This window comes from Oenanthe melanoleuca, chromosome 18 (assembly GCF_029582105.1).
Source record: "Oenanthe melanoleuca isolate GR-GAL-2019-014 chromosome 18, OMel1.0, whole genome shotgun sequence".
In the NCBI taxonomy this organism is placed as follows: Eukaryota; Metazoa; Chordata; class Aves; order Passeriformes; family Muscicapidae; genus Oenanthe; species Oenanthe melanoleuca.
Genome location: NC_079351.1, coordinates 5888297 through 5914694, shown reverse-complemented (window position 1 = coordinate 5914694; position 26398 = coordinate 5888297). Strand labels below are relative to the sequence as shown.

The 26398-nt window shown below is 50.8% G+C and overlaps 1 protein-coding gene across 1 annotated transcript in view; it reads left to right on the top strand.

Annotated features, from left to right (window-relative positions):
- The window catches only part of CACNA1G (calcium voltage-gated channel subunit alpha1 G), a 147001-nt gene that overhangs the window by 34517 nt on the left and 86086 nt on the right, over positions 1-26398 (top strand). The window contains exons 2-7 of the mRNA XM_056505572.1: positions 10017-10128; positions 10554-10687; positions 20017-20114; positions 22082-22241; positions 23986-24277; positions 24747-24839. Of these exons, the coding sequence (XP_056361547.1) occupies positions 10017-10128; positions 10554-10687; positions 20017-20114; positions 22082-22241; positions 23986-24277; positions 24747-24839 (889 nt within the window). The remainder of the gene's footprint in view (positions 1-10016; positions 10129-10553; positions 10688-20016; positions 20115-22081; positions 22242-23985; positions 24278-24746; positions 24840-26398) is intronic.

The window sequence follows — 26398 nt, the reverse complement described above, 5'->3', positions numbered from 1 at the left end:
CTGTGCTGCTTTCACTGAAAACTGCTATTTTTCTTATTTTTATTGATCGTAGACTTCAAAGCCCAAAGTGTGTAAGATGCTTCCAGTCTAATTAGTACTTAACCTGCAACAAAATATTGTATTTTACATTGATTTTTTTTTTTTTTAGAAAGGAAACATTGGCTCAGTTTCTAAATGAAACACTTTAGCAGGCCATTTGGAAAATCATCATCATGTTCAGACTTTGTAAACATAATTTCTTTAATATTCTTTTTCCTGCCACTTGCAGCCAGGTAAGAAAACATACACAAAAATTGGTGGGTGGTTTGGGTTGCCCCAAAGCTGTATTTTTCCAGCATTATTCTGAATGGAAAGTTGTACCCAGCATTGCCTAATGCCAAGCAGTGAGTGGGAAGGGCTTGGTTCTCCCCTGGTCAGGCACAGCTCCCAGGGAAAGGTTTCTTCAAAGGAGACTCAGCCACCCTTCCAATGACAGAAAAAAGCTCCTGGGGACCCCCCAGACCAGTGTCCCCAGGCCAGGGCAGCAGTGAAGGGGTCTGTGTCCCCAGCTCTGCTTGAAGCCATTTGCACCCTTCAGAAGTGATGAAAAGGGTCCAGCCCTTCTGCCCTGGCTTGTTCCACGGGCTTAAAATGATTCTGGGTTTGTCCTTGGATTTGTCCTCTGAGCTTTTTGTAAGGCTTGGCCAGGTTTCCTCAGGGACTTTGAGCCTGTGCTCTTTTGCAATCAAAATACTGTGCTGGGGACACGGAGGGCACAGCTGCAGCAGATGTGGCCAAGAGCTGGATGCTTTTGGCTCCTCTTGGAGCCACTGCAGCCAGGACTCTGCCTCTCCTCCTGCCTCCTTTCTCCTCCCCCAAACCCCACAGTGCCCATGTGGGGAGTGCAAAGGGACAAACCCCAGAGCTGAGCTGCTCTAGGGGCCTTGGAAGGTGTTTGCCTCAGTGCAGTGGATGTTTCCCTGCTTGGTGAAAGAGGGTAGATGGAGGATGCTGTGGAGTGTCCCCATCCCTATTTGCCTTTTGGGACTTCTTGGTGATGACTGTGGGTCTGGCAGTGTGGGTCTGCTGTGAGGGCTGGGCTGTGCTCCAGGGTGGGATGCTCTGCCTCTCTGGGCTCCCTCCTGGGCCTCCCTGTGCCACGATTTCCTGGTCTCAGTCTGCACAGGAGCATCCCTTGCCCAGTGTCTCTGGATGAATGGATGGGCTGGGGCAGGGTAGACACAGGTCATGTGTCTGGGATGGAGATGGGGTTGTTTGTTCAGCTTGCTCACCAAGAGCTCTTCCTCTGAGGTTTCCCCTGGCCCTCAGTCAGCAGAGGGAATTCTCTCCCTCTGCCCAAGATGCAGCTGGGATTGCTGCAGGGAGCAGGCAGACCAGCTGTCACTGCTGTCTCTCCCCATGTTCACCAGGTTTTGTGGTCCTCACTCGCTGCCATCCTGCCATCCCCTAGTCTGGGTGATGTGTTGGATTAATCAGCAGAGGTGGGGGTGGTCCTGTCCCATCTGCACTGCCCCAGTGGCATTCCCTGGCCTGGGTGAATCCTTCATGCACTCAGTTGTGTATATTGAACAGGCTGGGATCTGGTTTGAGCTCATGTGGGAGCTGGGGGCTCAGAGGGCTGCATGCAGTGGGATGTGGCTGTGAGAGTGGTCCCCAGGGGAGGGAGGCACAGCCTGTGTCACCAGGCAGGGTGCTGATCCTCACAGGGAGCACTTGGGCTCCACAGGGAATATTTTGGCTCTGCAGGTGTGGGCACAGAGTTTTCCTGGCCAAGGAGGGTTAACCCAGTGTTGGTGGGAGCAGAGAGTGAGCTTGTCAGGGATGGTAGGGGAAGCAGAGGAGCTGCCAGGACAATTAGCACAGGCTTGTTCTGCCCAGCACGTCCCTGGGATGCAATCAGCCTGTCGCTTCCCTGGCTTTATTAATACATTGATTTTTGGAGGTCTTGGCTCTGTGCAGCGTGGTGCCTGTCAGCCAAGCCTCTGCAGGGAAGTGGGGGCTCAAGGTGGCACGGCTCTGGGCATGGCAATGCCTCATTTTGGAAGCTGTTCCTGCTTCTTCCTCGGGGACTGATGGCAGAGGAGGAGGAGGAGGAGGTGGAGGAGGAGGAGGAGAGACATCCCCTCCATCTGTGCACTGCCCTAGGAAGGGATTTAAATCACAGGTTTGCAAAAAAGAGGAAATGTGCCTGATTTGCTCAGGCTTTGAAGCCTGCAGGAGCCTCCTGACAATATCCCCTTCCTGCTCCAGGCAGGTCTGGCTCAGAGGGATCTCCTGCCCTGGCCATGGAGCCAGGCACTGCCAGCAGTGTCTCCCTCCTGGGCTGGGGCAGCAGCAGGATCATTGTGCTCCTGCAGCTCCCAGTGAGTGCAGACAGGAGAGTTTCTGTCCCCAGGGTCAGTGCCCTGCATCTCATCTACCCCCTGCTCCAGCAGCAGAGGGTGAGAGATGCTCTTCAAGGAAACACATCAATATTAAAATATAAATAATAAATAATATATAGATTTAAAAATTTATATAGATATATATGCTTAGGACTAGTTTTAACCTCATCCATCTTTCCATGAGTCTGGGAACTCCTCTTCCCTGTCCCATCATTCTTTCCCCCTCCAGTGGGAACTTGCCTGACCAGCACAGGCTCCTTGGCAGGGCAGCCCTGATGCCACATGTGTGGCCATGCAAAGCCATCCCTCAATTCCTTCATTTCACCAACTGTTACATAAATCTGCTTTTATACTGAACTTGTGGACGTCACTGGAGCTCTGTCCATACCCATAACATCACTGTTTCCATGGGAACCAGCGTACTTCCAAGGGGGAAAAAGTAGAAGGAGACTAAAAAAAGGACAAAGAAGGAACAAAATAAGACAAATATGTGACATATCCCAACTATGTGTCGGTGTAGGATGTTACAAAGATTTCACTGCAACTTGTTTAGGCAGCCTTGCATAACAGTTTTTGTCTTGAGTGTAGCAGCAAGCAGAATCACAGATGGCAGAAACTTAATAGTATCCCAAATATCCGGAGTCCCTGAGTGAGGAAGAGATGCCTCTGGCAGCCCTGCACGAGGTGCTGCTCAGTGTGAGCAGCAGTGAAGCTGCAGCTGCCTGTGCTGCAGCATTCCCTGGGCTCCTGTGGGTTTTCCTCTGTCCTGGAGCGTGGCTGGGGCTGTGCCTTGTGAGGGGTGGCACTGCTGGGAGTTGTGGATGTGTCCTGGAGAGCAGCTGGCACCTCTGAGCCTTAGGGAGGTTTGCAGTGAGTGAGTTTAAATATATGTATTTGGGGGTTTAGTGTCCATCCACTGTGCACTTTACAAGGTGTGGTGGGGGAAAATGTCTTAAATAAGTTATTGAGCCTCAGCAATGGCTTTGGCATATGGAGAGTATTTTAACCGGCAGCCCCAGTTTTCCCGTGGAAGACCTGGCCATTAGAAAGGATTTTATTTTTCATGACAACATCTTTGTTGAGCTGCTGGGGTGGACAGAGCCATCCCCTGGCTCTGTCACAGGAGGTGATGGCTGAGCTGGAGCTGGGAGGGACAGCTCTGGGAAGAGGATGGGGACACACTGCAGCCCCACTCTGGTGGTGGGAATGGGAGGAGAGCCTGTCCCTGAGCCACCCAAATGTTTGCTGAAGGTGCCAAACTGTTGGGAGAAGGAGTTTGGGTGAAGCTGGAGCTTCTGTGGAGTTCAATTTGGGCGAGCAAGGCTTCACCTTCTTCTTGTCTGCTCTCCCCTCCAGGAGATGCAGGGCAGTGGCAGCTGGGTCCCAGCACAAGGCTTTGGCTGGTGAAGGAGCTGGTGAGCCCCAGGAACTCCACCTGAGCCTCCCTGCTGGGCCAGGGCTGGGGCCAGGCACTGCCCCTCTGCCCCACTTCATCCTGGGCTGTTCTTTGGTCACTGCTCTTGGTGCTCAGACAGGTGTGAGGAGCAGGGAGGAGCTGGGATGAGAAGCCAAAACAAATTTAGTCTAAAGTGCTCTAGCTTGACATTTTATTACTTTATATTCTATTTATTTTGTTAAAGCACCCATCCTTGCAGATGCTGGTCCCAAGGCTGGGCTGCCAAGCCCTCCCATCTCAGGAGTTAATTGCAAGTGATATTATGTAGGGCTTTTCTTAAAAGCTCCAGCTCCTGAAGTTTGGAGATTATGCAAGTCACTCAGCTTGCAGGATTTTTTTATCTTCATTTTTTTCTTCCCTCTTTAAGCAATAAGATTTTAAACCCTTTTGGCTGCTGGAAAAAAGCCCTTAAAGTAGAAATCTAAAAGGTTACCAGGAAACAATAGTGAAACTGTAAGACAAATAAGAACTTAAGGGTTTAATTTTTTTTTAAATTTTTTTTTTTGCCTACCAACCTTTTATGTCACTCTTCATCCCCTCTAAATATGGCATCATTCTTTTCCTCATCACTTGGGTGGCTGAACAGGGCTCCTCCACACTGCTGAGCAAACCCTGCCTCTCCCTTCAGAGGTGGCTGCATCTCACAGGCAGAGGAGAGCATCTCTGCCTGCAGCTGGCAGTGCTGATTCTGGCTCCTTGAGAGAAGAATGATTAGATGATTGCTCCCTGAAATCCCCCTTTTCCTGCACTTGTGGGCTTTACAGTCCATTTTATGTGTTATGGGGCCGTTGGAGCCTCTGTGGCCCCACCAGGATAGGAGCAGAGTGCTGCCTTTCATGGCAGAGGGGAGCAGCCAGCAGTGCATCCCTTTGAACATCTGCAAGCCAAAATGAATTAGAGATGACATTTCCAAAAACACTGCCATGAATAATCGCCCTGTTTTGGTTTCCCAGGTTTAATTGTGAAGCTGCATGAATTAAAGGAACCTCCTGGGTCTGTCTGTGCTGGAGGGAAGTGGTTTTGAAGCAGTGCTGAGGCAGGGATGCTCCTGGCTGGCTTTTTCCCGGCTCAGAGCCTGTGGGTGGGGGTGTGCCAGGCTCAGTGGGGTCATGCCAGCTCCTGGCAGTGTGTGCTCAGCCTGCCAGCTGCAGTGACCTGGCATGGGGCAGGCTGCCACGCCGTGGAAATGGAAACACTCTCTGAGCAGTGCTTGAATTTTTAAACCCCTTTGTGCAGCCCCACTGGAGGAGCCTCTCAGCTTTGCTTTCCAGGAATGCCCTGGCCATGGGACTGGCCTGGCACAAATCCCTGCAGAGTGCAGAGCTCCATCACACGTGTGCCATGAGCACACCAGGCTGCCCTGCCTGCAGTGGTTCTCCATCCTGCCAGGAAAAGCAGCTCTGCTGCTGCTGTGATGCTGCAGGAAGCTGTAAACCTGCAGCATCTTCCTGCTTCATCTCGTGTCCCTCAGAGGGACAGGTGGGAGCAGCCTGGAGAAGCATCTGGGAGGTGCTGTAGGGTAGAAACCACGTTACAAGGACACTGGGGGCTGCAGGTCAGGGAAGGGGATTCACCTCTGGAATTGCTGCATCCACAGAGGTGGAAATGCTTCCTGCAAATGCTAACAGCAAAATACAGAGGTTGGTCTTGCTTTCGAAGGAATGTGGTAGGGGAAAAAAATAAATCTAATTAAATGTCCAGGACTGTGATTGGAATCCTATAAGCTTTAACTGGGCATGACATGAAGAGCCTTTTCCTGTTGGCTTGGTGCAGTCAGAGGCAAAGCTGGGAAGGGGTTATTATTTCCATCTGTGAGGCAGATTAATTTTTAGGACTTTTAACTTCCCTTGCAAATGGCCTAAATTAATGTTTTAGGATTTTAGTCCCTGCCTTCTCCCACCCCCCCAAAGGCCAGGCCCTGGAAGTGCCATTATGCTCCTGTCAAAGGGGCTATTTCTGGAATTGATGATATGAATGAAGCCTAAAACTCCACTCTCATTAACGTCTGCAGCTTATCCCGGTGTCACTCCTAAGCTGGTGGAACTTGGTGACACTGCAGGGGGAGGCTGTCATTTCAACCCAATTTTTACATCACATTTGCACAAAAATTTCCAGGCCTTGCCAGCTCTTTCCACACATTTGTCAAATCCCAGCAGCTGTCCCAGTGAGTGAGGGCTTCTCCTGGCACAGGAGGGATGGCTGTGGGTGCTGGTGGGGGCTTCATCCTGGGTGAGATCCCTGCTTGGAAACCACTCCTTGCCCTAAAAAACAGGGGCAGAGAGAGCCCAGTGTCACTGCCTGCATCCAGGGGGTTTTGTGTTCCTATGGCTGTTTCACTGTGTGGTACACCCCTGCAGCCCCTGATGCCCACAGCTCTGCTGGCCAGGGGGAGGCAGGGGCCACTTCCCAGGTCCTTGGAGCTGCTCCTTCACTGGAGAGTGGGAGAGGGGTCAGGGAAGGAGAGGGGGAATGGTGGGAGCTACCTGGGAGTAGCAAAGCACCAATGGGAGAAACAAAGCCCATAGAAGAGTGTGTGTCCCTGTAGAGCATCACCAAATGCTCCCCTCTGTACTCAGCTTGGTCAGAGGCATTTCCCCCAGGGAAAGGAAAGGCTGCCCCATCTCTGGGGCACAGAGGTGCTTGCTCTCCTCACCCCCAAGCCCAAGAGCCCACCAGGAGCTGTGCAAGTGCTCCAGCTCCTCAGAGAGAGCCTGGGATGCAGCTGGCCAGAGCATCTCACCTGGTCACTGCTGCCCTTGGGCAACAGATCCCCATTTAATTCACTCACTGGTGAATTCGATCCAAACTTCTGCAACCAAATTACAGCAAGCATAATGCAATATCTCTCTCTTTTAATTGCATTAGGCTGGCTAATTGAATCTGGGACTCTTGCCTTTTAATTCCAAAGGTCAGGTGCTGTGGAGCACGGGCAGGTGGAACTGTGAGCAGTGGTGCTGGGAGAGGGCTGAGGGCTCTTGCCCTGTGAAAGGGCTCCTTTTGTAACAAGTGAGTGACTTCTGGACATTTTCCTTCTTTTTGTCTTTTGTTCTCTCTATCTTATGAATTTTAAGAGTCAGGTTACAACAGAAGTGTTACTGCGAATTTCTGTGTGGCAGAAACAGTTTTTTTTTTAGTTGAAAAGAATCTTGTGAGGATTTTGGCTGCCTGCCTTCAGCATGTTGGTGGTAAAAATGTGGCTTTTTAAGAGTACGATGGGATGTAAGAATACGATGGGATTTTTAGGAGTACACTGGGATGAGTGTGTGACCCCAAAAAGTGGTGACTTTCTGACACCCGTGGGGTGAAGGGGGTGATCACCTCCTGTGTGGGCATGAACCCAACTATTGATCCTTTTTCTTTTAAATATCAGCCCTGCTTGGTGTGAGGAGGGGGCAGGACCCTGCTCTGCTCCCAGCAAATATTTATCTCATGCAGTGAGGGCTGTGGGCTCAGCTCCACACTGGGGTGGTGGCAATGCCACCTCTGCCCCTCCTTTCAAATATTCTCCTCCTCACCTGAACTGCTGCCCAGGGACCAACACTGGCTCCAGTGCTTCCCCAAAGCCCCTTTGCCCCTTCTCTGCCTGCACTGCAGCAGTGAGAGGCATTCAAAAAAGCACCTTCTGCTTTTGCTAATTGAAGAGTTTCCCTTTGTCAGCCTCTGGGCTCAAAGGAGGGTCTGTACAAAGCCGTAGCCAGCAGCACTTTGTGTGCCTCTGAAAATCCCATTAGCAGAAGAAAGAGCTTGAATTTTCATTCAGCTGGAAAAAAAAAAAAAAAAGAGGAAAAAAAATAACACCCCCCCAACCTTCTGATCTATCAGCTGCACATTAACATACTGCCCTGGGCACTGCTGGGGTGCCTGTCCTGGGAATATTTAATCAGAGTGAAGTGTTATATTGGACTGAAATGTATGTGCTCCAGGGAGTAATGTGCTGATATGTGGTCTGCAGTTAAATTTGGGGTAAAAAACTTCTGCTGTCAGCAAATAAACACCCCTCCTGCTCCCTGGGTCCCCCTCCCTCTCCAGGCTGTTTTCTTGCCTGCAGATGTTTGTTCCTGCAAGGCAGGTTGGGATGTGGGAGGGCAGCCCTGATGGGGGGACAAGATGGGGTGGGGGCACCTTCAGCATGGGCAGGGTGGGCAGCAGTGGGGAGGCCATGGCTGTGCCAGGATGGGAGGTGCTGGCCCAGGGCAGGTAGGGGCTGCTGGCTGCACCATGGGGACCCTCCTGGGGGTACAGATGTGGTTCTGCTCCCCAAATCTCTCTGCTGGCTGCAGCTGGTGCCCTGTGTGTGGCAGGTTGTGGCATCTGGGGGGCTGCACTCTCCTGGCTTCCCTCCTCCAGTCAGTCACTGGTCCCAGTGCCAGCACTCTGGTGAGCATTGAGGGGCATCTGAGGCATCGTGCAGGCTGTGGCATGCAGGGAAGGACAGGCAGGGTGTCTTTGGTGCCATCCCGGGCTCTTCCATCTCAGGCCTTGCTCATCCCTCCATGCTGGACATGGGGCTTGGCTCTGCTCAGCTGCCCTGGGTGGGCATTAGGGCCCTGCTGGGTCTTGCACAGGGAGGAGGTGAGATCAGAGTGGCTCCAAGCTGGTGCCCACCATGGCTGTGTGCCCATCTCTGCTTGCCCAGCAGTTTGCAGTCCCCAGCCAGCATCAGCAGCTGCCCACTGGGGCAAAAGCACCCCCAGCTGGGATGGAGTGTGTGGAGGAGATCCAGTGAAGGCTCCTGTCCACTGCCATGGAAAAATTTGAATGGATCTTTGACTGTCTGGGGACTTACCCATCCCTCTCTGCAGGTTTTGACCCAACCATCCCAGCTGTCCTGGGCCCTCCTCACTTCCCTGCTGCATATCTTGCACAGCCCATGCAGGTGGCTTTCCTTCTGTCACCCCTTTGGGATCATGCAGGGTGTTTTTAAATTCCTTATGTTCCCAAGGGCTTTGCAGCTCCTCGCTGGTCAGGCTGGTTCTGCTGGGGGATCTTCCCAGCCCCCCAAATTGGGGATTCCCTTCAGCAGCTGCCCCCTCTTCTGGCTGCCCTCCATGCCTGCCCCCACAGGACTATATTTAGGCTAAATATCCCAGCCCATAGCCCCAACCTGACAGTTGGAATGTCTATCCCAATATCCTGCACACATTTCTCCCAATTAAAAGATCCAGATTGCCGACAACCGAACGGTGACTCAGCCCCGTGTGGTTTTCCAGGAATTCACACAGGATGGGTGGCAGGAGCTGCCAGCCCCAGACCTGCATTCCCAGGGGAGGCACCTGCTGATTCATCCTCACCTTCCCCTTCCCCAGGCAGACAACGCTGCAGCACGGGCTCCTCAACACCACCCGCTGCTGTGTTGCACTGAAAACTCTCGTCTGACAGGGGCCATGCTTATTTTCCTGGAGCATAGAAGCTGCTGCTGGCACTCAGGCAGGAGCATGGCCCTGCTGTCTGTGGGTTCTGGCAGTTGAGAGGGTGTTTTTCATGCTAGGCTGCAAGATAACCCTGAGCCAGCCTGGATTTCCCACCTCTGTGCTCTTGGAAATGCCCCAAGAAGGATGCAGGAATTGGGTACCAGGTTTTAACCATCCCTATGGGGATATGCTGCACACTTTATTCTGCCCCAAAAGTGCACCCAACATCTGTCCCAGCAGCTCAGCTCTTTAAAACTGCTCTGAGAGGCAGGGGAGGGAATGGGCTCTGCTGGCCCCCACTGAAAGGCTTTTAGGCAGCTCATTAATGGTTTTGGCTGTCTTCATTTGGATTGGGAATGAAAGTTCAAGCAGTGGCTTCAGGAAAACACCCCTGGGATAAGCTGTGACATGGTTAATAGAAATTGTAATGTTGTTAAAGTGCTTTTCTGTAAAATGCCAGGAGAGGAAATTAATGGTGTGGGATTTTAAAATTTTTTCTAAAAGTTGATATCGCTCATTTAATTAAACGTTTTAATCCATCACATCAGCACTCAGCACTTTTGCCACACAACTCCCATTTCAGAGTGGTTTTCACATCAGCTGTAGCTGCTGATGGGGAGAACACATGCAGGTATCTCACCATGTGAACCCAGACAGTGCCTGGGGTGGGGACGCTGCTCTGCTCGTCAAAGACCAGGAAAACCTTTCCAGCTCGGCTGGTGGGTGCAGCTGTGGCTGTGCTGGCTCCTTGACAGGTGTGTGCAGGTGGTTTGAGAGGGTCAGCATGCTGGTGATCCTGCTCAACTGTGTGACCCTGGGCATGTTCCACCCCTGCGAGGACATCGCCTGCGACTCGCCGCGCTGCAGGATCCTCCAGGTACGGAGCAGGAGCCCAGCACAGCCTCAGGCTGCTCTGGGCAGGGAAGGGAAGGGCTGGGCTGGCCCCTGCTGGGGGGTGTTGTGTCCCACTGTCTGTGCTGGGAGATGCAGGTTTTGGTGCTCGGATGAGAAGGTGCAGTGCTGCCAGCAAAGCCCCTGCCAGGCTGTGCCAGCCCCAGCAGAGCCAAGCCTTTCTTGGAGTGCTGGGGGAAGGCCAACCATCTAGTGGTCAGTGACAGCAGTGCCCAAAATAGGCCTGTCCCATTGTCCTGGCACTGTGGGTGCTGTTGGACCACCTGGGCTGCTCTCAGCACAGCTCCTTCCCAGGGATTTAGCTTTGAGAGATGCCAGACTCAGGTTTCTAATTCCCTCCCTTGGTGCAAGTGTGCAGGAGCATCCCTTCTCCCTTCCTTTCTTTTGCAGAGCTTTGATGACTTCATCTTTGCCTTCTTTGCTGTGGAAATGATTGTCAAAATGATTGCTCTGGGGATTTTTGGGAAGAAATGCTACCTGGGAGACACGTGGAACCGCCTGGACTTCTTCATTGTCATTGCAGGGTAGGTCTGGGGGGCAGCTCCCCTTCTTCCTGGGTCTCTGCTGTTATTTATGGCTCTGCTTGGCAAGCACTGGATTTGGGGAGCAGCTGGTGTGCAGCAGAGGGGGCTGGCTGCTGTCAGTGCTGTTGGTGTTGTCCATCCCAGGACAGTGATTTTCCCAGCAGGGATCATTCCTGAGCTGCAGCCTCCCCTCTGGTGCTCTCAGGAGCTTGAGGGAGAGCTGATGCTCAGCTCACAGACACAGCAGGGCAGGGTGACAAAAGTTGTTTGTGGTGGATTTTGACCAGCCTGGGGCTCCTTTGCTGGGCACTGGGCTTGGCTCTCCTCCCTCCAGCCCACCAGAGGTTTAATTTCCATGTTTGCAGTGGGCAGCTGGGAGCAGGGAGGGCTGTGCCAGGAAGGCTCATTCATTGGAACGTGCAGGATTGCCCTCACTATTATATCTTTCTTTTTTTTTTTTTTTTTTCCTTGAGGGAAAGTGATCAAGTTTGCCTTTCAGAGTGTTTTCCTTTCAGAGGCACCTGGTTTGAATTAAAGGCTCTTCCAGCATCTGAGAGTCTCCTGGCAGAGGCTGGAAATCCACATGAAAAGTCCTTGGCCACCAGCCAGTGAGCTGAGTTCCTTTGACACATGAATCTCTTGCTGGCCCTTACCTCCCCTCCCTGCCCCAGGAGCCTCAAGACTTTTGGGAAAACAGTGGGGGTTTGCCTCTTTTGATAGAGCTAGGGATCAAATTTACTAGATTTTCTTGGAAAGAAGCAGAGGCCTCTCCCAGCTTGTTTGCCTGGCACGGGTTTGGTGTGGGGCAGCCCATTAATGGGTTTTGCTTATGTCCATTGCTGGCCTCACAGGGACACGGCCTGTGCTATCTGGGAGAGGTGAAATGGAGGTGCCAGGCCTCCCAGGGCATCCTTGCATTGAAAAATTCATTGTTGCAGAGGTGAGAAGATGCAGTGAGCCTCAGACCCAGGAGCTGTAATTGTCCCAGAAACCTGCACTCTGCAGGAAGCCACAAGCTCCTACTTTCCAGCCCCACCAGCCTCTGGCTCATCAGTTTAGGAGAAGGCTCAGGGTTTCCTCCTGAAATGTCTGAGCAACGTTAGGGACAGCAGTGATGGGATGCTGGACAAGAGGGAACCACAGGTCCAGTCAGGTCTGGTGGGGTTGTAGACACCAGCAGCACATCCAAGGGCTGGAGCTTGCTAACCCACCTTCATTTCTTCTTCTTTATTATGTCTTATACCAGAATTAATAATGATGAAGAGCCCAAGCCAAGCAAGGCCAGACATCCCATCTGGGGGAGCATGGTCACAGATGCTGGGTGTTCCCACCTCCCCTGTGCTGGGTGCTGCCACCTTGCCCTCCCAGCCTGGTCCTGCCTTTGCTTGTTGGTCTTGCAAAGCCTTTGGAGCCAGACTTCTCCCTGATGTCCTTCTGTGGGGACCCCTTCATGATCATCATCACTCTAGAGGGACACCAGCAGGGACCATCCTTATTCCTGTGCCAAAATATCAGACTGCTCTTTGCTTAAGCAAAGAAACCTCTGCATACCTGGCCAGGTGTTTGGGTATGTGATTATCTCCTTCCTGGGCAGTCACATCATGGCACAGATCCCCATCCCCAACATGCAGAGCCTTTTTTGTGCTGGAGAGGATTTTGCAGCATGGCAGCCTGACCCTCTCGTGCCTCCTGCCAGGTTGGTTTTGCCTCTCACTAAGTGATGGCTCTTTCCTTCATGTGCATGAACTGTTCCCATCTGGGCTCTGTCAAAACCAATTCAGCTGGCAAAGGATCGAACTGGATTTAAATGCAAAGCAGAGCCTCTCCTCCTCCAGCTTTCTCTGCTCCCTTTTGTGCCCTTTTGCTCTCCCCCAGTCCCTCTTGGAGTGCTGCATCCCACTCAGAGCATTGCTGCAATCCTGGAAAGCCAAAGGGGCTGCAGGAATGGGACACTGCTGTGGCAGAGAAAAAAAATAAAGGTCCCAAGCCCTCAGTAGACCTAAAATACAGGTGAAAACCACAGTAAGGGATAAGGGATAAAGGTGCTGCAGGTCAAAGCCCAAGCAGGCAGAGGAAGTTCCTCAGTAGCCCTTAGTGCAGCTCTTTGGCTCCCAGGTGGGGCAGGGGATGGGCTGAGCTCTGCAGGGAGGAATCCTGCACTGAGCAGGGGTCAGGAAAGAGGCCAGAGCCAAACTGGGGCCCTGGAGAGTGAGTGCCAGGGCAATCTCCAAACCCAGCTGGGTTTGCTTTCATACCAGATGAGGTGAGTCATGTTTTTATGGAGGTGTCACATAAGGGCCTCAACCAGGTTCCCCAGTGGAATGCCAGGGGAGGAGACTGAGGTTTCCATCTGGTCCTGGTGACCACAATCAAGCAATTCTGTGTCTGCTTTCACTTTTTTTCTCTGCCCTTTATGTGTAAGACATGGGAGGAGGGAAGCAGGGACCCTGAGCTCCAGCTCTCCTGCTTCCCCTGCCCCTTTTCGTGATGTCAGGGGAGGAGTGAAGCAGCAAACTCCATCTGTGGGGCAGCATCAGGTGGGGAAAGCATGTCATACTGGGGCTGCACACTCCCACAGACACAGCATCCATAGAAATCCTTCCCAGCCACCACCAGTTTAGAACAGGCTTCAACCCACACTGCTCCCCAACAACAACAACAACAAAAAACCCTCAAAAACCCAAGAACAAGAACAACAACAAACAAAAACAAAAACAAAAACAAAAACAAAAACAAAAACAAAAAAACCCCAAACCGAACCAAATTAAAAAAAAAAAAACAAAAAAAAACCAAAAAAAAAAAAAAACAAAAAAAAAAAAACACCCAAAAAACCCAAAACAAACCAAAACCCCAACTTGTCTCATTTCATCTTCCCCATTCTCTGAGAACTTTCCAGATCTGACAGAGGTTATCATTGTGGAGAAGCCACTTTGTGCATTTTTGCCCCAAATCTGCCTCCTGGATGCTGTCCTTGCTCCTGCTGGCCACTTCCAAGGGATGCCATTAAGTGCATCTCATCTCTGTTAAACTGTCCAGATCAATCTCATGAACTCATGGAGAGTAAATGACTTCTTTGTGACAATGTAATGCAATTAGTGCTAATTATAGAGTGTGTAATGTCTGCAACACATCTGTAATTACAGCAAAACTTGCTGGAGATGAGAATAGTGCTATATTATCAAAACTCTGCTTAGGGAAACACGGCTTTGGCTTTTTGGCTGGAGGTTACAGAGTTGCATGGGGGAAAAGGGGAGGGAAAAAAGTGATGAATGGCATAATTATGTTGCATTATTTTTAGAGGAGGGGATTTGGGGAGTTTGCTTGCAAGAGAAGATTTTGAAGGTTAACAGGCACTGCAAGCAGCTCTTGTCCACAGTTACACCTTCCCTGGCACAGGTACACCTTCCCTGGGCACAGACACACCTTCCCTGGGCACAGGCACACCTTCCCTGGGCACAGACACACCTTCCCTGGGCACAGGCACAACTTCCCTGGGTACAGGTACAGTATTTCTGGCACAGGTACACCTTCCCTGGCACAGTTACACCTTCCCTGGGTACAGGTACACCTTCCCTGGCACAGGCACACCTTCCCTGGGCACAGGTACAGTTTTTCTGGCACAGGTACACCTTCCCTGGCACAGGTACACCTTCCCTGTGTACAGGTACACCTTCCCTGGCACAGGTACACCTTCCCTGGCACAGTTGCACCTTCCCTGTGTACAGGCACACCTTCCCTGGCACAGGCACACCTTCCCTGGGCACAGGTACAGTATTTCTGGTACAGACACACCTTCCCTGGCACAGGCACACCTTCCCTGCTCAGCTGTGAGAGCAGGGTGGCCACAGACTGAGACCTGCCCATACTTTGCTGCAGGCCCAGCAGCTTGCAGGAACACAGCTTGTTCTGGCTTTGTTCAGATAAGGACTTCCATGACTCTGCATCTGTGTGGATTGAAATGGGCTTGAAGCCATCCTCATCAGAAAACCCCATGGTGTGATTTTGGAGTTACCCTGTGCAGGGCCAGGAGCTGGGCTTTGATCTTTGTGGTTCCCTTCCAGCTCAGGAGATTTTATGATTCTATTCTATTCTTCTAAGCCCAAAACAACAAAAGTCCCTAATGGTTTATTGTTTTCCTGTGGGAGAGCTTTACACCAGGGGCTAATTTGGAGCTGTCAGAGCTCATGGGGCTGCTCTCTGCCTTCCTGTGCCCACGTCCTGCTCCCCACCGAGCAGGGCTGTGCATCATCCCCTCTGAGCTCTCTGGCTCTGGGGTTACTCCAGGCTCAGGCAGTTGTTTGGCCAGGACTGAGGAGCCCTGTTTGTGCTTTGCTCATTGTAATGGTAACGAGCCTCTTCAAAGGCTTTGTAGGAAAGTTAAACACTTCTGGAATATTTTGCTTATGACTGAAGAGGAGCTGGGGCTGGAGGTGGTTGGCAGGCTGCTTAATTCAGGGACAGACACCACTTCTTTCTCTCTTTGCTTCCTGAACATTTCTAATCTTTGTTATGATTTTTTTCTCTCTCTGTTGAAGGCTGTATTAAACAGTGAGCTTCACTGAAGCCTTCATAAACAACCTTAAGGATGTTTTTCTCCCTCCTGGTTTTGAGCACTGAATTTCAGGGATGAAATAGGCTGCAGGAAGCCCTGTTATGTTCATAGGTGACAGGATTCCTGCTGGGTGCTCTTGGTGAAGTTTCCACGGGCAGGCAGGGCTCCTCTGAAGGGTATTTTAGCTGTTCAAGGCTGATCAAGGGGCTGTTTCAGCTCCCTGCTCCAGACACCAGGAAGAAAGAGCTGGTGTGGGACTACCTACAGGCAAAGGCTGCTCTTACCCCATATATCAGTCTTGTCATCCCTTAAAAATGAAACTAAGAAGGAGGCAGGATGAATGTTGGTTTTTCATCCCACCTGCCCCTGTTGAGCTGTCTGACCCCAGCAGCACAGGAGGACATGGCAGCAGTGCCCATGGAAGGGGAGGATTTGCACACACAATTACCCAATGTGCAGCCACAGCCCCTCTGTGCCACAGGGAGAGCTGCTCCAAACCTGCTCCCAGCAGCCTGGCCCTCTCCTGGGCTTTCCAGGATGGATGTGAGTGTCCTGGAAACTGGGAGCCTCCTCCACGGCCCCACTGTGTCCTGACTAATCCCAAATTAGGTGCTTTGTGCTCTGAGCAGAAGTGCCAGCACAACATCAAGCCAATACTTGTCATCATGAACCTCCAGGATATCTGCAGCTGAGCTGTGCAATTTAATGTTTTAAGTTACTTTTGGGTGGATAAAGGGGTAGCCAAGACCTGGGCACAGAAGAAATCCATGGCTGTGGATGCTCCGTGCTGCCTTCCCACAGCCTTGGGAGCAGAGCATCCTGAACGAGCATCCCTGACTCACAGAAACCTGCTGGGGAAAAGAAAGCCCTCAGCAATCTCCCTTGCAGCTGAGCTGACTCAAATCCACCTGTGAAAAGCCTGGAGGTTTTTTTTTTTTTTTTAAGTTTTAGGACCTTTTAAAAGGTAATTCTTTAGTTTCTTTTCAGTTCTTCAGCTGAACTTGCTGCTGCTTCAAAAGCCTCATTAGTCAAGTGTCCTGGCTGGGACACACGGTGCAGCCAGATCCAGCAGGCTGCAGGGTTCATGCTCTCTGTGTGCTATTCTTTTTCTTCTGTTCAGCTTGATTGAAATGAGTATTTTTAAAATTAAGCAACACCCACGGATGCGGTGAGACTCGCAAGGCTGAGTGAAAGCAGAGCACAGCCAAGCTGGCAAGAGCCGGGGGAAATTTCATTCCAGCTTTCTGAAGATACAACGCCGCCTAAGTCATTTCCCCTTGTCTTTTCCAGCACCGATGGCTTAATATCACCCACTGATGGCTGTGCTTTGTAGATAAAGGGTGTCTATATGCCCAGTTTGGGGAGCTTTTTAACGCTGAATGAATCTCAGCCTATCTCTCGCCAGCAGTGCAGGGTGGGCAGCTCCCAGTCTCAGGGCTGGCCCTGCCTGCAGCCACCGCTGCTTTGCCACCCTTTCCTCCTGTGACCTTGGTTGTGCAGCATCCCCAGCGCCCAGCTGTGAAAGGGGACAGCTCAAGCTTTCCTTGGAAAGTGCCCTCAGCAGAAAATCTTCGTGTGACTCTGTTGGGTTCTCACATCTTCTGCTTCCTGAGCAGGAGGGATCCTGGCGATGGGAGCAGAGTCAGGGCTGAGAGCAAGGTGCTGGCTAGGTGTGGGGAGGACTTCACTGGAATTTCTGTGCTCTGTTACTCTGGTAAGCAGAGCCCCTTTAACCCTCCCTGTGATGCCCTGAGCTCCACTTTTGAAAACCCTTTGCCTCAGGGCTGCTGCCTGGCACTGCACTCAGGCAATCCTTCCCGGTTTTACATGAGAGAAACCCCAGCATGCTCCAACTCACTGTCTCCAGGTGGAATGGGAATGAGCTTCACCTGCCTGGTCCATCTTGAGCCATCCCTGTTGCCTGTCAGCTGAGCTCTGGGAGTTTTCCTGCTTGCAGAAGCATTTGCCAAAGGTTTGCATCAGCTCCCTCTCTGCCTCCCACCAGCAGCCCGTTGTACGTCTGGCTTTGCAGATGCTCCACTTTTATTCTTAGAAAGTCCTAGATATTTCCGCTTTCCTTCTGAATAACTCCAGTGATCGGGGGTTGATGATCACCCTGACGAGCTGTGAATCCATCCTATTTAATGCTGAGTTTCTCTCTGAGCCTTTAACTTGGCTGGGCACCAGGCTGGTGGCAGCGGTGCTGACAGGCATCGCGCCTTCCCTCTGAGCAGAGATGACATTTGAATTGAAGCTTCATCAGGAGCCTTTTACACTGCAGATTCCCAATGCATAAATGCTATATATGCTGGTAAATGTACTTGTCACCTCACCAGCTGGTGACATCCTGACATTTGCTCTCCCTGAGTGCCTTCCCTTGGCAGGGATGTGGATTGATTCTTCCCGTGCTTCCCCTTGCCTTGGGACATGACCTTAGAGCTGGGGACTGGTGGTGTTCTCACTGGACTTGCTCTTTAGTAACTGAGCTTTTCTGGCATTTTTTCCTCTAATACTGAGTTTTCTCAAGGCACTTGAGCTGTTGGTTACCAGCAAGGTGTGGACCCTGTAGCCTGTGTCTGTGGCTGAGCCTGGCAGTGCTGTGACACCAGTTCTAGTAGCAGTGTCCAGCAGCACAGGCAGGAGATCACCTTCTTGCTCTTGGTCATGGTGTTCAAGTGCTTGCTCAAGTCTCTGGGTTGTTGTTTGGCTTGTTGCTTTAAATATGGCATTATAATTGTTTTTTAATAAGTTACATCAAAATGCATTTTACAGCACGTCCTTTGCAGCTTACAAGCAGTCGCATCTCTGGAAGTGTGTCTGGAGCTGTCATTAATCAGAAAATGATTTGTCTTGGTGCATGTAACCACGTGCTGCTCTGAGTTTTGCTGGCAGCCTCTGTTTTAATAATGGATGAAAGAAAAGCTGTGTGTTTGATATGGGCTTTTTACCTGAATATTGCCAACCACACAGAAATCTTTTTGAACAGGGAGTGAAACTTGACAGCAATGAAAGCCAGGGAAACCACTGCCCCTCTCCTCACCTTAGCCAAAGCTTGCCCAATGCAGGGAGTCCTGTGCACTGAGGAAGGGGCTGGTTTTCTTCCCCAGGTCAGGTGGGATTTTGTGAACATGCTGCCTTCCATTCTGGTCAGCAGCTGAGAATAAATTTGTGGTATCCATATGTGCCTGTCCAACCTCCAAATCCTGGAACTGCCCCATTGCTAAGCAGACAGCAATATGTTGAGGTTATTTTGGTCTTAGATATGGTTTGATCATCATCATCATTCTCATTAGAGCCTATCAAGTAAAGCCTCACTGCACTGAACACAGAGTTGTTTATTTGGGGGATGGAAGGGGAGCCTTCTCCACCCTGGGGCACCCCTACCTGCAGGAGGGATGAGGCAGGAGAGTGGGTTTGGCTGATCACAGCAGGAACAGGAGCCTGCAGTGCTGCAGCCACGGCAAACCCAACACAGCACTGATGGATCCTGTGGGATTTCAGCAGGGAGGAAAGGGACAGCACTGATGCCTTGGTGCTGGGAGCAACCAAAACCTCCTCCAGAAACTTGATGCCTAATCAGGTGAGATTAATTCAGACCAGGTCAAATGTGGGGGAAGGTTGTGACTGAGGAGCAGAGAGCCTGTCTGTGAGATGGGGCTGGAAAAACTTGATTTGTTTGACTTTGCAAAATCAAGGCTGAGAGGAGATGTGCTTTGTCCTCTGTAAATACATGGGTGGGTAAACATCAGGGACAAATAACATCTAGAGAAGCTACTTTAAAGACGGTGCTGCTGTGAGAAAAAATGGATATGAGCTCGTCCTGAATAAATTCAGACTGAAATTCTAGCCTTCAGAGTTGGAGGGAGAGAACCACCCAGCTTGTTTGGAGATGGAATTTGGTAATTCTTGGAAGAGATTAATATGCTGTGGTTGCCTATGGGAACCTGACTGTCCAGGCAGCCCCAGGATTGTCTTCCTTACCTTTGCCTGGCTCTGCCTCTTCAAGAATATTCTGGGCAGAGCTCTTGGATCTTCCACGGCCAGAGAGCAAAGTCCTGGAGGTGTTTTGACTGGGGACTCTGTTGTGCTTGAGCAAAGGTGCCATGAGAAGAGTGAGAGGTGCTGGGGCACCCCAGGGACTTGCAGCCATCCAGGTGCATCCTAAGACTAAATCCTGTGAATTTTGCTTCTCTGTGGAGCTGGGAAATAACCCAATCAGACAGTGGGAGCACTGGGGGGTTCCTAGGTCCATGTTGGCTCCATTATTTATCTGCAAGTGTCACCAGTTTTGGTCCCACCTGCTAAGGGTCTCTGTGGGCAGAGGCAGCAGAGCTCAGTGTCCTGTGCTGCTCATCTCCTGTGGCCCACAGAGGGGGCTGCACCAGGAGATATTCTTCCTTTCAGGACTGTGGTGGGGCTCAGCACAACAAACTCCCATTCATTACAGTATCTGTTCTATTGATGGAAATTTCCTCTCTGGAGCGTGCAGGGACTTTCAGAAGCTTCTGCCTGGCCCTGTGCAAAAACAGTAACCAAAGCAGAAGAGAGAGAGATCTGTGGCTGTGTGAGCTGGTGTATCACATTCCCCCCTCATTGACTTTATCCTGACACACAAACAAGCCTTAATTAATTCCTCTGGCAAACTTTCCTGATGGGAGAGATGCAGTAACAAGCTCCTCTGTGAGTGGCTGGCATTTAATGTTTGCTTTATACTGTTTGATGATCTAACATTTCTGACTGGATCCATGACACTGCTCTGTGGCTCTGTGTCTCCCAGGATGCTGGAGTACTCCCTGGACCTGCAGAACGTCAGCTTCTCAGCCGTCCGCACCGTGCGAGTCCTGCGGCCGCTCAGGGCCATCAACAGGGTCCCCAGTAAGTCACATCCTTATTCCTCCCTGTCTGGATCCATGCCCCAAAGCTGTCTGGATCCATGCCCCAAAGATGGGAGGCCAAACCCAGATGCTCTGATCTTACATCACAGCTCAAGTGTTTGCTCAAGCCTGGCAGTGCTGGGTCACTACTGGGTTCTTTTGGGCACCATGGCATCAGAGATGAGTCAATAAGTCATCCAGGACTGCCTTCCAACAGCTTCCTTTCTCATCTGGAGAGGGTCTGAGGAGGCTGCTAGAGGGCTGCAGGTGATAGGGATTGGCTGAGCCCACAGCCTTTGCCAGGCAGTACAGGCAGTGGGGGCTGAGCCATGCTGCTCCCACCTCCCTGGGATACTTCATCCTTCCCCAGAGAAACTGGGGTGAGGCAGTCTTGTTGTGCCTGGAGGCAGCCCCCTGGGAGGTGCTGAGGAGCCCAGAGCTGGTCCACAGAGCCCAAACCCCCAGCATCTCCACAGCAGACCTGGCTGGGATGGGCAGTGGCTCCCCAGTCCTGCTGTATCAGGTCATGGACAGGGGTCCCAGCCCTGCTTTAGGCAGCAGTGGATGGCACTGCCTGCTGCTGCAGCCCAGCCCCAGATGGCACTGGCCATCACAAACCCTCCCCCTGCCCCATGCTGGGCAAGCCCCAGTGCTCCATGACACACACTGAGCACTGTTCCTCTCAGGTGCTGTATGGTCAGGTATGTTAAACTGTACAACTGCACCAGAAGCATCCTTTTCCTGGTCCTACAATCCTGGTCATCAAATCATCAAAAAAGTACTGTTTTAGCCAAATTGAATCCAAGTCTGCACTCCCCTATCTGAACTGGCCCAATGCCTTGATGAGAACTAATCTGTTTCAGTTCTCTCTGCTGATGCTGGAAGTGCCTGGGATCTATTTATTTTCCTGCTCCTGACTCTTGAACTTAATCTGGCTTTGCTGCTGATGTTTCAATCATTACAGAAGCTTCAGAATCCTGTTTGCAATGGTTCTTTTTTTTTATCCCTACTGCTGAACTGGTGGACAGCTGAATTTATCCACCACTGTCTAACTGGGGATGTAATTCACTTAATGTGTTTTGAAATCCTGGGTAATTTATCTTGTCTTCTCTGCAACATAGTTACAGTGGGATAGAAATGCAAGGTGGGAAAAATAAAAAATGAGCTTTGTATGATGATCAATGCAATAACCACAGAAAGTAATTTTAGTTAATTAGGAGTTGATGCAAGGTCGTTGTTCCCCAGTAAAGGAGTAGAAGAAAAACCCTGAGAGAGGAGTTGACAGCATCAGAAAAAAAGTCTTTCTGAAGTATCAAAGTAAAGAGTGCAACAGTAAAGCTTTCTTTAGATAAAAGCCAATATAAGCAAGTGAGAGAGTGCAGAACATGGGGAAAGAAGGAGAGTGAGAGATGAGCAGAATATTCCACAGATGTCAGATTAAATCAATTTTTTGTGTGTAAATGTCAAGTTGAAGTCACCATCCATTTGTCTTTGTTACAGAACTGGCTGTTCTCTGTTGTGAGAATTAACTGCCAGAGAGAGTCCTGTATTTTAAGGAAGAGAGGACAATTAGGGTAGATGAGGGGAAAGAGGGAGGGAAGGGAATTTTGAAATATACTGAGTGGACAAAGAAATACGATTGAGCAAAGAAGAACATCAGAATTCGATCTGAGGGAAGAAAGGAAACATAATTGCTAGAAAACTTTGGAGAAGAGGATTTGAGGAACAAGGGAAGGCAGGTCTGGTGTCCAGAAGCAAGGCAGGAATGAAAGGAGGTGTTCCAGGGGCTTTGAGGGGAAGCCAAAGGGGATGGGAAGCTGTGGCTGTTCACAAGCCCCACGTGGATGTGAGGGTAGAAGCAAAGAATAGAAGGAAATACAGGTGGAGAAGTATGTGTGGAAAGGAAAAGGTCAGGAGGACAGAGCTGGAACAAGAAAATTCAACGTGCACTTCTCCCCTTTGCCTCAGGTATGCGCATCCTGGTGACGCTGCTCCTGGACACGCTGCCCATGCTGGGGAACGTCCTCCTGCTCTGCTTCTTCGTCTTCTTCATCTTCGGCATTGTGGGGGTCCAGCTGTGGGCAGGTTTGCTCAGGAACCGCTGCTTCCTCCCCGAGAACTTCAGCATGTGAGTCTGTGTGGGCAGCTGCAGAGTCTCCCAGCCTGGGGGAGGCTGGCCCTGCAGGATCTGCTCTGTAAAAAGCCCTTCTCTTCTGTAAATGCTCCCTGCTCCTGAATGCCACCGTCCCTCCTGCTTGGGCACGCACAGCGAGCTGTGACAATTTGCCATTTGCATTTGCAGGCTGTCCTTAACCTTCAGCTGGCACTTGGGAACCTCCCTGATTGCTAAAATCCTCCAGAAAAAAAACCCTCTGAGAATGGGGGTTCAGGCTTTCTCAGTTCAGACCTTTTCTGTGTGGAGATGCCCAGGTCTGAATCACCTCCAGAGGCTGAGGGTGTTTTGTAGTCCCACCTAAACTCCAGGAAAAGCTAATGAAACTACTGTGCATTTTAAATACTTTTCAGCCTCAGAGCAAGACATAGTCCCTAACCCAAAGTGTTAATTTTCACAGATCCCTGAATTTTAAGGCCAAAATAACAGTTGTGATTCTGGCCTGATGCAGCACTGTCTGAACAGTGGTTGAAATACCTGGCAGCTGACAGCCTCTTTCAGGATTTCCATGCCTGTTTTACCTACCTGCTTTTTTTTGCACCATTTCCATCCCTTCAAATGCTTGGAGAAAGGCAGGTGACTGCAAATCCTTGATGGCTCTGCCAAGTTCTGCCATGCAGGTCACATTTCAGTGGATTGCTGACTCCCCAGCGTGGATCTGGCTGGATTCACACCTGGATGGAGGAATCCTCCAAGCCCAAATCTTCTTTTCAGTACACTGCAGGACCACATTGCTGCTGCTGCTCCTGTGGCCAGGCTGGCACGAGGCACCTTCCAACCTCTCCCACCCACCTCCTGAACTCCCACCCCTCCTGCAGGTCATGCCCTCGAAGGGTGGCTGAAGTGTCATTACCAGCACAAGTTCCTGTTAAGTAAATGTCAGCAGAGCAGGGGGACAGCTTCACCACTGAGTAAATCCAATAGAGCCACAGGTTTGGGTGCTGTTTAATTGAGCCAGAATTCCAGGGGTTTAGATAGGCTTTGAAGGGTATTACAGGCAATTCTGCAGGAATTAACCGGGCTGAACTAGGCTTAAAAATATCTTTGCAAGCTTTAGTGGGAGTCCTGGCAGCATTAAGGAGATAGTGTGTGCAGAGCAAGGAGCCAGTTTCTGACTGGCCATGGGTTGTTTCATCTCCCTGAAGGGTATTTTTGCCTGGTTTGCTGTGGTAAGGCCACCCTCAGAGGGAATTTAGAGCTTATCTGTGGGCTGAACTGACACGGTGAAATGCAGATGAAGTCCCTATCTCTGATTTTTAGGAATCTTGGGAGGTCCTTCTAGATAGAGCCTCCCTAAAGGATTCTCAGCATCTATAGAAGGACAGGACTTAGAGGACATACTTAAACTGACCAATTTCCATGCTACTGCAGCAAAGACATTTCAGAGAAGCCCTGTCATGCTGAATCCTTCTCTTAGTCTCCTAAAGTCAAAGCCAGAGTGCTTCCAGAGGGGGTAACTTTTAGTAATGCCATCAGAGGGATTGCCAAGGGGCCAAGTGCATTGCCTCAGTTTCTCAAAACCCAGATAAGGACATCAGCTTACCCTGTGAGGCTGCAGTAAGTCTAAGGGGATTCCTTCTTTAAAGAAACAGCTTTAAGATCCAGCAAAGCAGATATCAGACTGTGCTGTTACAGCTATCTCCTTGCCAGATTGCCTGCAGTCAGTTTGCAAGCCCCAGCCCTGTCTGGACTTTTTCAGCCCCTACACAGTAGATTTGGAGCGGTACTACCAGACAGAGAACGAGGATGAGAATCCCTTCATCTGCTCCCAGCCCCGGGAGAACGGGATGCGCTACTGCCGGAGCATCCCCACACGGAGGGAGGAGGGCCTGGAGTGCACCCTGGATTATTATTCCTACAATGACACCACCAACACCTCTTGTGTGAACTGGAACCAGTACTACACCAACTGCTCTGCTGGGGAGCACAACCCCTTCAAGGGAGCCATCAACTTCGATAACATTGGCTACGCCTGGATTGCCATATTTCAGGTGAGCTGTCACACCCTGGGCAAACAGAGGTCCTGCCCCCACCGTGTTCCCAGGCTGTGGAATTGCACTCCTGGGGGCTGTTTGGCACTAGTGAGCACTTATATGATAGTGCACAGGTGCTCCAAGTGTTGGGGATACAATATGATGCCTGTTTTGAGAACGTCTCCACCTCACATGCAAGGACAAAACCCTGTGGGTGTGCAGTCTGATGATGCTGGTGTGGGGCAGAACCTACAGACTGCTCTTCTCTCTGCAAAATGCACAGCTGGAAAGGGGCTAGATTCAGTCTGGGCAGCTGGCAATGTGGCTGTTGGCACTGGGAGGAGCAGGAGTTGGCTCCTTAGCATCTTGTACTACAACAAGACCTACTATGGGGTGTCAGACATGACCCAGCCAGAAGAAACTTTGCCTGTGTGCTTTGTTGTAACTGAGCCTTGAGGAGTTTGTTTTCCCTTCCTGTCTCCACCAGGTCATCACGCTGGAAGGCTGGGTGGACATCATGTACTTTGTCATGGATGCACACTCCTTCTACAACTTCATCTACTTCATACTCCTGATCATTGTGAGTGGCCTTAGGGGTGCAGAGTGTTCTCCTGCCATTTGGAGAGACCAGAGTCACCCAGAGGAACAGGGCAGAGGGTGCAGTGAATATAAAAGCTGAAGCAGCAACCAGCCCTCTGGGAGAAATGCAGCTTCCCTACAGAGTTGTGCTGCAGCTGCATTTTACTGCAAATAAGAGGAAGGAAAGGAAGATGTGCTCAAGCAGTGGTAGATACACTTCTGTTGTTGCTGCTGCTGCTTCTACTACCTCTCTCCTTGTGCTCCAAGCTTCTCTCTCTTGCTTGCTACCTTGAATTTAAGTTTTAAAGTAGGCAAATTTCACCTGGTCAGTTTTTGAGTGCCAGAAAGGGAAGAGGCTGCCCAAAAATTCCCTGGCATTGAAGAACCCATCTGGCTGGGTCCTTGGTGCAGTGGGGATGTTTCAGGAAAACAATCCCAAACTTCAGAGGCACGTTAAGAAAGGAGGGAAGAGATTACTGCCCACAGCCCACCCACACTTCACAGCATCATCTGAGGCCACCCACAAAGGAGCCAACAAAGAGTTTCTATGGGGTGGGCTCCATGATGGGCTTCATCTGTGCAAGCAAAATTGTCTACAGTGACTGACTGAGCTCGTTGTCTAGACTCCCTTTATCGTCAAGGGAGAAAAATAGGTGCTTTAAGGGGGTGATTCATCTCCTCTGAAGGTAGACATTCAAAATAAATTAGATATATTGCAGACTTGATGCACCTATTTCTCTCTTGACTCTAAAGGATCATTAGGTGCCTCACTCAGATGTAGCTAAGTGAGATGACTCCTTGTCTTGCTGCACAATTGGTCTAAGTCCAGAAAAATAGCTGCACATCGTCAGTTAGGTCATTGTGGGGGTTTCTGCTCCTCATCAAATCAGGACTCAAACCCTGACGAGAAAGTAGATGGTTGTTTAGTCCATGATGTTGTTTTTTAATATTAGCTTCCCCAAGAGAGAAGCAAACCCTTCCTCTCAGCCTCCCCAAGATGACGAAGAGGAAGAGCAAGCAGTACTTTTCCAGATGCCGTGCGAGTAACGTTAGCAGTGTGTGATAGCCCGTTAGCATGTCAGTAATTCCCTGTGATCCAGGCTGGGCTGTGCAGAAGGCAGAACCTCATGAAACCCTGGTTGGAAAGAAAATCTCCAAGCTGTGGGTACAGGCTGTTGATGCCCTTGCATAACAGTCACCCGCAAATCCCGTTAGCAGGGGAAAGGGATCCGCTCGCAAGCTGCCCACACACTGGCAGAAAAAAACGCTCCTATCAGGAAGGCTCAGTATTCATCCTAATGCCACTAATTGTGATAATTACAACTGCTGTCTGTGGAGAGGGAAAAACACCGTCTTAAAAGAGCAAGAGATTTTTGTCAAAATAATCTTCTCTCGTCTTTGATCTCTGACGTCCTCCTCGGAGGGCTGGCGTGGGAGTCCCTGGGGTGGGAGCTGGGGGGTGACTCAGCCCAGCCCGTGGTGGGTGACACAAGGGGCGGGGTTGGCGGGGCTTGCCCCCCACTCTTTGTGCCCTGTGGGGTGCCACGGCCACACTGAGAC